The sequence below is a fragment of the Scyliorhinus torazame genome, chromosome 22 (assembly GCF_047496885.1).
Source record: "Scyliorhinus torazame isolate Kashiwa2021f chromosome 22, sScyTor2.1, whole genome shotgun sequence".
Lineage (NCBI taxonomy): Eukaryota > Metazoa > Chordata > Chondrichthyes > Carcharhiniformes > Scyliorhinidae > Scyliorhinus > Scyliorhinus torazame.
In genome coordinates this window covers 106,133,586-106,145,607 of record NC_092728.1, presented here as the reverse complement: position 1 = coordinate 106,145,607, position 12,022 = coordinate 106,133,586, and the positions used below count along the sequence as shown (strand labels likewise).

The 12,022-nt window shown below is 46.7% G+C and overlaps 1 protein-coding gene across 4 annotated transcripts in view; it reads right to left on the bottom strand.

Annotated features, from left to right (window-relative positions):
* miga2 (mitoguardin 2) overlaps positions 1-12,022 on the bottom strand; it is a 96,280-nt gene that overhangs the window by 77,616 nt on the left and 6,642 nt on the right. For all 4 annotated transcript variants that reach the window (XM_072488859.1, XM_072488862.1, XM_072488858.1 and 1 more), the window contains exon 2: positions 2,436-2,541. In XM_072488859.1, coding sequence (XP_072344960.1) covers positions 2,436-2,483 — 48 coding nt within the window. In that variant the 5' untranslated portion in view covers positions 2,484-2,541. The remainder of the gene's footprint in view (positions 1-2,435; positions 2,542-12,022) is intronic.

Sequence of the window (12,022 nt, the reverse complement as noted above, 5' to 3'; positions counted from 1 at the left end):
ACCTCAAGACCGCCCATCGATCAGGGAACCGCCCCAGTATTGGAGAAATCGAACCAAGCGATTGGAACGAAGTCCAATCACCTAGAACCAGGTACAGGGTCTGCCCCGAAAGGCGGGAAGCCCCTGGGGACTATAAAGTTAAGCCCCCAAGTTCAAATCGTTCTTCTTGACCGGGTCACTCAGCAACGCGAAGCAACCCCAGAGAGTGACCGGTCCAAGCTGCCACATCTCTGAAGTAAGTCTCAAGTCAACGCTCGCATACCGGCTTTGAATCCCGCATCTTCAGATTCAGAACGAAAGGCCATTTGTTTCCCTGACCTGGTGGGCCAGTCCGAAGCTAAGCATAGGCCTGTTAGTTATAGAAGTAGCTTAGAAGTAGAATTTATGCATGAGTAGCGATTTACTGTGTATAATAAATGTGCTTTGATTTGAATCTTACTAATTGGTGTGTTGAGTTATTGATCATTTCTTGAACTTGAACCTCGTGGCGGTATCATAAAGATACCTGGCGACTCGAGAGCAAAGGTTATAAAACAGAGCCAATTGAACCAACTAAAAGTTAGCAACACCTCAATTCCAGGAGAGACCAAAAATCAGTCTGTCCCAGCCTGATATACAGTGAACAATGGAGCATCAACAACTCTCTGGGGTAGAGAATTTCAAAGATTCACAACTCTTTGAGTAAAGTAATTTCTTCTCATCTCAGTCCTAAATGATTGCTCCCTTATCCAGAGACTGTGTACCAACCTTGCCCCACCCCCCGTGTTTTAGATTCCCCAACTAGCGGAAACAATCTGTCTGCGCCCACCCTATCAGACCCTTTCAGAATCTTGTCGGTTTCAATGAGATCACCTGTCATTCTTCTAAACTCCAGAGAATATCGACTCAGTTTACTCAGCCTCTTATCACAGGGCAGCCTCCTCATTCCAGGGAACGCCCCCCCCCCTCTCTCTCTCTCTCATCCCAGGGGCCTTACACCCACCCTCAGTACCCTGGAGCTGAGAAGAGGAAAAGCTAACTCACAGCTCCATGCAAAGCATCCCTAACAGTATTGATATGAAAGCAAAATGCCGTGGATGCCTGAAACTTGAAATCAAAACAGAAAATGTCGGAAAAACTCAGTAAGTCTGGCAGCATCTGGGAGAGAGGAAACAGAGTTAACGTCCACTCTTCTTCAGAGCTCAGATGCTGCCAGACCTGCTGAGTTTTTCCAGCATTTTCTGTTTTTATTCCGAGCAGTATCGATCTGTGCGCAAATGAATTTTCCCAACTTCTTCCCAGGTTTCCTTGTACTCATTTAAAAGTTGGGGAACGTTGCTGGATGCGGGCATCGTTGGCATTTCTTACCCATTGATACAATTGGTTTAATACATGTGTTTGCTAGATTACCTCAAGAGGTCAGTTAAAAGTCAAAATTGGTGTGGGACCGGGATGGCACGGCTTCGCAGTGGTTAGCACTGCTGCCTCATGGCGCCGAGGACCCGGGTTCGATCCCGGCCCCAGGTCACTGTCCATATGGAGTTTGCACATTATCCCCGTGTCTGCGTGGGTCTCACCCCCACAACCCAAATATGCACAGGGTAAGTAGATTGGACATTCTTTTTGAGGTCCACCAACAAAATAGAAGGAAGGTGGATTGGCCATGCTAAATTGCCCATTAAATTGGAAATAAATAATTGGGTACTGTAAATTTTAAAAATAAATTGGTGTAGGACCGGAGTCACAAGAAGGTCAGACCAGACAGGTCAGCAGGCTTCCTTCCCCCAAAGGACATGACTGAGCCAGTTAGATTTTTATACTGTCTGACAGCACTTTTACTGATACCAAACTGAATTCAAAAATGGCCACAGTACGACATGGAGCTCCTGTTTTCTCTATTAGCACTGCACTTCCATACCAATACACTGACGGAGATCAGGTAACAGCCCAGATTGATTATGGGATCTGTGACTCTCTTGTCATAGAACATACAGTGCAGAAGGAGGCCATTCGGCCCATTGAGTCTGCACCGATCCACTTAAGCCCTCACTGCCACCCTATCCCCGTAACCCAATAACCCCTCCTAACCTTTTTTGGACACTAAGGGCAATTTAGCATGGCCAATCCACCTAACCTGCACGTCTTTGGACTGTGGGAGGAAACCGGAGCACCCGCAGGAAACCCATGCTGACACGGGGAGAACATGTAGACTCCGCACAGACAGTGACCCAGCGGGGAATCGAACCGGGGGCTCTGGCGCTGTCAAGCCACAGTGCCAATCACTGTGCTACCGTGCAGCCCACGAGATCATGTTAGATCTCAGTCTCATACCAGGTGATACATTTAGTCACAGAGCCATTTGAGGGCACTGCTCTAGTTAATTACAGTAAGTTAGACTGAATAATGTTACTTAAACGATGCGTAGTGTTAACTGAAAATCATTAAGAGACAAGTACCTTGGACAAGGTAGAGTGAGGTTCACTTCCCACTATTCCATCAGGCATCCTCAGCCCCAGAGTTGGGGATTCAGGATATGACTTGGTACAGAACAGACCTTACATGCTGTTAAGAAAAAGAAACACAAGTTATCAGGGAGAATTGTTGCAACCTTTAGCATTTGTAATCACGAGAAAGGAATGTACAATAAAGGAATGAGCAGGGGATGCAGGGAAATGCTCAGAAAAAAAAAATGCTATTTCTACCCAGAGCACAGCATAAAAATCTATTTTTTAATTTGTTCACAGGAGGTGGGCATCACTAACATTCATCACCAATCCCCAAATTCCCTGGGAAAGGTGACGGCGAGCACCATCTTGAACTACTGCAATCAATGGGGTTTACTGCTGTCAGATAGGAACAGCGATACATTTTCAAGTCAGGATGGTGCATAGCTCGAAGGGGTGATCTTCCCTCGGTTCCTACTGTCCTTGTCCTTCTGTGGTAGAGGTCAGGGCATTTGGAAAGTGCTGTCGAAGACATTTCTAGTAAAAGTGCCAACTGGTAGTGATTATTATGCTACTAAAGAAGTACAATGTTATAACTATAATCTGTCAATGTACCATTAATTGTTGTGTATGGCAAGTGACTTGCTAGTTAAACATGTGACACTGATTATCCTATAAATACTGATAGCTGGAATACTTTGGGAGTGGGAACTCTTCGTGCAGCTATGTGGAAGTGTCTCACACTAAACCCTATTTGACGCTAAAACATCAGACTGGATTGATGCTTCCATTGTAACACCTGGTTGAAAGTAGCACAATTTGTAAGTAAATAATATAATAATTTATTGTCACAAGTAGGCTTACATTAACACTGCAATGAAGTTACTGTGAAAATCCCCTAGTCGTCACATTCAGGCGCCTGTTCGGGTACAGAGAGGGAGAATTCAGAATGCCCAATTCACCTAACCTGCACATCTTCCGGGACTTGTGGGAGGGAACTGGAGCACCTGGAGGGAAACTCACAGTCACGGGGAGAACGTGCAGACTCCGCACAGACAGTGACCCAAGCCGGGAATCGAACCTGGGTTAGGATCTCTAACATGGACAAAGGTGCCCCTGGGCATCCTACCGGAATCCTGCAACACAAAGAGGGATGGCAAACCCAAAGGAGGAAATGTCATAAGATGTGGTTACTTAGAGAGGCAACTTTTAAGGACGGTTTAGGGACGGCATTCAAAAGCTAAGTGCCTCTACAGCTAAAAGCACTGCCATCAACGGTGGAGGTTTCTGCTTAATCTGAACTAATACAAGGAGTATACACATTTTGACAACCCTATCACCCTGACAATCTCTTTAAAAATAAGCTGCCAGCATTGAATAAAAAGTTAAAATATGAAGATGAAAATCTAATTGCTATGGAAATGAAGCAAACCGGCCCCAGTTACACAGACCACAGCCAGCCAGCGAGGTCACCTTGTAATTCAATGCAGCAGCTCAGATGACATGCTGAGCTATGAGAAGCAAACATCAACCGATCACGGTCTTCTGAGGCTGCCTGAATTACAGTGTAAAGGAGAAAGTCAACTACCTGTAACAGATAACAGCTCTACCTCCAGCTCGCAAAGCGGCACCTATCGTAGCATCGTGGAATTTACAGTGCAAGAGGAGGCCATTAGGCCCATCGAGTCTGCACCGGCCCTTTGAAAGGGCACCCTACTTAAGCCCACTCCTCCACCCTACCCCCGCAACCCCATCTTCTTTTTGGACACGGAGGGGCAATTTATCATGGCCAATCCATCTAACCTGCAGATCTTTGGACTGTGGGAGGAAACCCACGCAGAGACGGGGAGAACGTGCAGACTCCGCACAGTGACCCGAGGCCAGAATTGAACCCGGGTCCCTGGAGCTGTGAGGCAGACGTGCTAACCACTGCCCCAGCGTGCCCCCCGTGGAGTTTTGTTCCCTGTCCCCAGAGACAGGGGTGGCCTGGCTGCTCCACTGGCCACCAATGTTCTGGTGCCCTAAACCCTTCCACCTCCCTCTTCGACCCAGTTTCACATTACCCCTCGTAGAAACCCAGCTCGGAGCCTGTTTCTATCTGGTTACAGTCCAATGAAGAACTAGGTGACATTTTACTACATTAAAAAAAATGTTTATTCATAGAAATGGTTACATCACAGAAGGAGACCATTCTGCTTTTCGTGTCTATGCCCACTGTCTGCAAGGGCGACTCAGATAGTCCCACATTCCCCCCCCCACCCCCCCAGCCCCGCAAATCCTTTCTCGACAGCTAATTATCCAATTCTCTTCGGAAAAACCATGATTGGATATGCCTCCACTACACCCTCAGGCAATTCATTGCAAACTCTCACCACTTGCGGCATAAACATTTTTTTTACGAATGCAAGTTACTGCCGTCTCACGCAGAGGTTTGTCACGGCGTGGGATGCTTCGTTACAGGCAGCAGGTAGAGAGACCAAGTCATCTTTAAAGGGAAAATTGGATAAATATTTGGAGAACGATACAGGGGACAAAAGGAGCAGGGCAGATTGCTGTCGTAGCAAACGTCAACAGAGACATGAACAGACTGGCCTGATTCTGTGGTGTAAACAGCTGCTGATGCTGCTGCTGCATCTGCCCTACCTGAAGTTGTAAATGAGATTAAAGGATAACTTTGCTAAAGCACTGATTGCAGGGAGAAATAAAGATTCAGGTTGCGATTTCAGCCTAACGAAGAACAAATTGACTTCCTCTGGTAGCGAGTTCCCTAGATTAATCTCCCTCCAAAGAGAACAGTCAAGTATCTCGAATAGAGAACTAAATAACTTCAAAGGGTTAAAGATGCAAAATGTCCTTCAGACATCCCAAAAGCAAGATTCAATTTTGACAGAAACGAATTAGACGGCAGTTACCCAGGAACTTGGAACATGCGATGCACCGCACACCGTAAAATCTTTTGCTTCGGGAGAGAATTACATGGAAGCGAACTACTGACTGCTGATGCTTTAATGAACAAACAATAGTTGGGAGTGTTCTGCAAGCCAGGAAGAAACTCTAGAGATTTAAATACTGCTATAAATAGCTAAAAATCCAAGCTGGAGAGTCAGATGATCCCCAAGTGTGTACGACCATTAAACACAGCCATTTTTCCCAGAGATGCGGCTACAGTACTAAGATGCAACACTGCTATATAACTTGCAAAAATATATTTATATCTGAAAGAACATTACAAACATTTCAAAATGGCCAAAGAGAGAGTGCAATGATATTCAAGTTTTCTATATAACCATGTTGCACTCTTGAGGTGCTTCAATACAATCAAAAGAACATTACAGACATTTCAAAATGTTCATTACAGAAAGAGCAATGGTATTCAGGTGGTCTACCTAGATCAACTTGCACTCTGAGGGGCTTCAAGACAATTGTGATACATGTAATATTCACTGTATACATTCAATGTGAGTCACATGGCCTGAGGGGGGTTCTGTACAATTCCCCTCGGTTCACTATGGCTGAAAGGTCTTAGACAGCGACCTTCCCCATTGCGTCTCTTGGCTGCCCCAGGCTTGAGTTTCCCTCAGCACTTAGGCCTGTCTGCAACACTCGGCCAGGGTCAATTCTTTGCCCTGGAAGACCAACAGGCCTTGGGCAGACCAAACTGCATTTTTCATTGAGTTAATGACCTGCAGCAACTGTTTGTCTAGAACTGCGTCCTTGGGAGCAATCCCAAGAGCACAGAGTCCTGCGTCACGGAGCTGCTTGGGATGAACTTCAACAAAAACCATCTCATGTCGCTCCAGACCTTCGTTACAAAGGCACATTCCATAGGGAGATGGACAGTGGTCTCTTCCCCACCTCGACCTCCTTGAGGGCATCGTGCAGACGGAGTGAGACTCCTGGCGCACAGGAAGGGTCTTTCTCTCCACCAGCCAAGCTAGGTCTCTTGGTGCTTGTTTGAAAGTTCTGGTGATCAGGCGTTCTGCCAAATGACTTTAACATTCTGCTCAGGAAAGCATCGGACAGGATCCCCCATCTCCTTTTCTCACAGGCCTCCATGACGTCACGTGCAGACGACTTTGGGATCGTCGCTCCCACATACCCAGTTTTTGTTTCACTCTAGCTACTCACGCTTTTCAGTTTCTAACACATGCATTAGTCCCTTCAAATCATATCCCCACCACCTTCAGGCTGCCTGACTGGACGGTGAAGGGGACAAGTGATTGGTCAGCCCAGTTCCCAAAGAACATGGTGGCCTCGCTCTTGCCACGCTTTACCTTGGCACCCAAGGCCAGTCCGAACTGGTGGCAGATTTGATCAGTCTGCACAGTGGATCAGAGCAGAAGGTGTTGACATTGTCCATGTACAAGGAAGTTTTGTCATAAGCGCCCCCACTGCCTGGGATTATCACTCCTCTTATGCCCGAATCCTTCCTGATAGACTCAGCATAGGGATTCATGCAACACATGAGGCTCCAGATTTGATTGGAATATTTACTGATTCCCATCCATTTATTGAAATTGCACTGCATAGCAGTTGGATCCAGTTGCAGATTCCCTCCACAAAGCCCAATATGGAGAGCACGTCCACCATGCAGGTGTGCGATATTCTGTCAAAAGCCTTCTCCTGGTCCAGGCTGCTGAAACCCCTCCCCAACATCGGCAATCGTATCCCTGGGAAGCGCGAGGCTGTCAGAAATCTTCCAGCGCAGGTCTGGTCAGGGTGGATCACTGACTCCGAAGCAGATCCCCTTTTTAAAAAAATATTTTTTATTCTCCTTTTTCACATTTTCTCCCAAATTTACACCCAGCAATAAACAATAATCAGTAACGAATGTAATGTCAATCCCCATATCAATAACAACGATCCCATCCTCCCCCCAAACCCCAGACATTGGCCCGCATGTTAACATTAACAAATGACAAAGAGGAATCAGGAATCACCCATAGTCACCATTAACACACACCGTGCCCCTCCCCCCAACCCTCCCAGCCCCCAACCCCCCTAATGTTTGATGTGATCCAATTCTTGAAAGTGCATAATGAATAATGCCCATGAATTGTAGAACCCCTCCATCCTTCCCCTCAGTTCAAATTTGACCTTTTCAAGCGTTAAGAATTCCAGCAGGTCCCCCCGCCACGCCTGGGCGCAGGGTGGAGAGGTTGATCTCCACCCTAACAGGATCCGCCTTCGGGCGATCAACGAGGCGAAGGCTACAAAATCTGCCTCCGCACCGTTTCCAACCCCGGCAGGTCCGACACCCCGAATGCGGCCTCCCGAGAGCCTGGGAGCAGACCCCTTTATATCTTACACAGTAAATATGTTGTTCAATACAAGATGACTGTGGATACGCTACAGTCTTACTGTGACAAACATGTCAGAGGAACCCAATATATTCATCACAACAAAGTGTTCACTGCACTAAATTACTGCACCTCTTACACCAGAGTCACTCCTCACTGATCAAGCATCTAGTCACATGTCTCAATACCCCTTCAAGTGACTCCGTCAAATTCTGTCTCATGCTCCTGTAAAGCACCATGGGAAATACGGTAACTATGAATGCAAGTTGTTACGGCAACAGTGACTGCACTTCACAAGTATTTAATTGGCTGTAAATGCTTTGGGATGTCCCGAGGTCATGAAAGACAAACTTTCCTTTTTAGTTTCTGTGGCTGGTAGCTACCATTATCTCAGGTACTGTCAGTAATTACAGGACACTTGTATAAACGGACTCATCTGGGATTACGATGCTGGCAGTAGAATCATAGAATCCCTACAGTGCAGAAGGAGGCCATTTGGCCCGTCAAGTCTGCACTGACCCTCAGAATGAGCACCCTAGCTAAGCCCACTCACTCTCCCTATCCCAATAACTGCACCTAACCTACACAACTTTGTACACTAAGGGGCAATTTTAGCACAGTCAATCCACCTAACCTGCACATCTTTGGACTGTGGGAGGAAACCGAAGCACCCGGAGGAAACCCACGCAGACACGGAAGAACGTGCAAACACCACACAGAGATTTACCCGAGGCCGGAATTGAATCCGGATCTCTGGCGGTGAGGCAGCAGGGCGAAACACTGTGCATGGAAACAGCTTCATGTCCAGACAAAGCACCGAGTTTGGGCCACATTCTACACTTGCTAACAAGGCTTACGGTGCTGTGGCCAAACGTTAAACACGTTGACGACATCATTAATCAGCCATCACATATTAAACATTGTCTGTTTAGTTAACCCAGCGGATTGGCTCGAAACATCCAACTGTTGTTGCAAGACCCATCACCAGGGCAGCACGGTAGCACAGTGGTTAGCGCAATTGCTTCACAGCTCCAGGGTCCCAGGTTCGATTCCCGGCTTGGGTCACTGTCAGTGCGGAGTCTGCACGTTCACCCAGTGTGTTCGTGGGTTTCCTCCGGGTGCTCCGGTTTCCTCCCACAGTCCAAAGATGTGCAGGTTAGGTGGATTGGCCATGCTAAATTGCCCTTAAATGTTCAAAATTGCCCTTAGTGTTGGGTGGGGTTACTGGGTTATGGGGAAAGTGTGGAGATGTGGGCTTGGGTCAGGTGCTCTTTCAAAGAGCCGGTGCAGACTCGATGGGCCGAATGGCCTCCTTCTGCACTGTAAATTCTATGATTCAATCAGGAACCAGCAACCTCAAAATAACAACATAATTTATTTAAGGGAAAGTTTGTTAAACACAAGAGGAAAAGGAATAGAAGGATATGCTGAAAGGGTGAAATGGGAGATGAACTTGTGACGACTGGAAGACTTTACGAATACTGGATTCTAAGTATTGGGCAATTTAAGGGTTAAAAGCCTTAAGGGCAAGTGTGTTTGACTGCAGTGGTCACGTTTTTAAAAAATTCTGCCCGCCTGGGTGCTTTTAGCAGACAGAAGGTGAAACTGACAAAGGAATGTGTTTTTCAGTCTGGACTAATGGACTGTGGTTTGACCGATCCCTGGGGAGTTGATGCGCTTTGCAGCCTGCAGAGATCATTTGTTTTTCAGCCTGGGATGAGGAAATTGCTGGGTGGAGCAAAGGAATTCAGACAGGTTATTTTGAAAAGCTTTAAAAAGAGACATTTTGAAAAGCGTTAGAGAGGTTGGAGAGAGAGGAGATGAATTCTGATCTGCCTGACCCTGAGTCCACAATTCTCCCACAGCAAGATAGATTGAGAGCTGTATGTTTATCTTCTTGTTGTTTAATGGGAAATGTAGTCATGTTTAAGGTGCAATTGTAAACTGTTATTTTTGGGTGTAAAATTTAAAAATTAAATATTGAATTCATAATAAAGTTTTGTTTTAAAAATAATGTGTTTGATTTCTTCATGCACTCACTCCTGGGGCAAATTATTCTTTCCGCACAGAGTTACAAATAAACTAAAATTTTTGGTCCAGCATCCAAGCCACTGTTATTGTGGTGGGATTGTAATAAACTTTGACTACATCTCTAAAGTATTTCATTGGCTGTTGGAATGTCCTGAGGCTGTGAAAGATGCCACACAAATGCAAGTTCTTTCTGCTCAATAAAGTTTCTATTGTGCACGGGCCCACAGACCAAATGATCCCAATTCATCATTAGGTTACAGACGCACTCTGTGGCACATGGACAACTGCCTGCACCAGACACTCTGCTAAAGGTGGGCCTGAAGAACACTGTTGGGACAACAAAGAAGGAGCTTTCCTCCCCATCGAATCCATGAGTAAAAGACCCAAGTGATTCAAACACGCAGAATACGCAGAATCTATAGGGAGTGGGATAGCTTGATCTTGGTTTCGGCCAAAGCTCGGCACAACATCGAGGGCCGAAGGGCCTGTTCTGTGCTGTACTGTTCTATGTCTAATACCCGAAAGTGCAAACACAGGGGATAGCCATGAAAAGGCAGGGAGCATTTGGGGTTGACAAAAAAAGGACACAAGTGTAGTACAGGTAAAAAAACAATGATCAACTTATACAAAAATTTGGTACTCTAGAATTAGAATATTGTGCACAATTTTGGATACTTTACATTTTTCCAATTTTAGAGGCAATTTAGCGTGGCCAATCCACCTAGCCTGCACATCTTGGGTTGTGGGAGTGAGACCCGTGCAGACACGGGGTGAATGTGCAAACTCCACACGAACAGTGACCCGGGGCCGGGATCGAACCCGGGTCTTTGGCGCCGTAAGGCAGCAGTGCTAACCACTGTGCCACCTTTTTAGATACTTATTACAGAAGAGCAACTAAAGTCATAGAGCCAAGAAAACATTTTTCGGAGCGGGAGAGAGGGAGCCGGAGCGCAGCGATTGCAGCTTGGGATTCAGGTAAGTGATTAAACCTACCCCCAGGTTCCAGCGGCCTTCAGTTTTCGGAGCGGGAGAGAGAGAGGGAGCTGGAGCGCAGCAAGTGCAGCTTGGGAATCAGGTAGGTGCTGAAGTGTTTGATTTTTACCTCTATTTAAGTTGGGCGGTTGCTAAACACTTGTAGTGTCTCCCACCCTTCCACCTCCTCTAACCTAAGGGGGTGAGTGAATATCAGGTAAGCTCTCTCTTTTATTTTAGCCGCAAGTTATAGCTTCAGATTTTCGGCGGGAGCAGTGGCCAGGGGTCTGTCAGGAAGGTAAGTAGCTGGGAGAAATTTAACTCTTCCTGGGTTGGTAAGTATTGTGATTGGTAAGTAAAATCCTTATTCCTTTCACTTATTCATTATTTGATATTATATTTGTAATCAGTTAAGGTAAAGTGTAAAAATGGCAGGAGATCCCTGACCCGTGTGATGCTCCTCATGCTCAATGTGGGAGTTCAGGGACGCAGCCAATGCCCCTGACTCCCTCATGTGCGGGAAGTGTGTCCAGCTGCAGCTCCTGTTATACCGCATGACGGCTCTGGCGCTGTGGATGGACTCACTTTGGAGCATCCGCGATGCTGAGGAGGTTGTGGATAACACGTTCAGTGAGTTGGTCACACCACAGATTAGGGTTGGTGAGGGAGACAGGGAATGGGTGACCAAAAGGCAGAGAAAGAGCAGGAAGGCAGTGCAGGTGTCCCCTGCAGTCATCTCCCTTCAAAACAGGTATACCGTTTTGGATACTGTTGGGGGAGATGACTCACCAGGGGAAGGCAGTAGTAGCCAGGTTCATGGCACCGTGGCTGGCTCTGCTGCACAGAAGGGCGGGAAAAAGACTGGCAGGGCTATAGTCACAGAGGATTCAATCGTAAGGGGAGTAGACAGGTGTTTCTGTGGTTGAAAACGAGACTCCCGAATGGTATGTTGCCTCCCGGGTGCACGGGTCAGGGATGTCTCAGGTCGGCTGCAGGACATACTGAAGGGAGAGGGTGAACAGCCAGTTGTCGTGGTGCATATAGGCACCAACGATATAGGTAAAAAACGGGATGAGGTCCTACAATCAGAATTTAGGGAGTTAGGAGATAAATTAAAAAGTAGGACCTCAAAGGTAGTAATCTCAGGATTGCTACAGTGCCACGAGACAGTCAGAGTAGAAATTCAAGAATAGTCAGAATGAATACGTGGCTTGAGAGATGGTGCAGGAGGGAGGGATTCAGATTTTTGGGACATTGGAACCGGTTCTGGGGGTGGTGGGGCCATTACAAATCGGA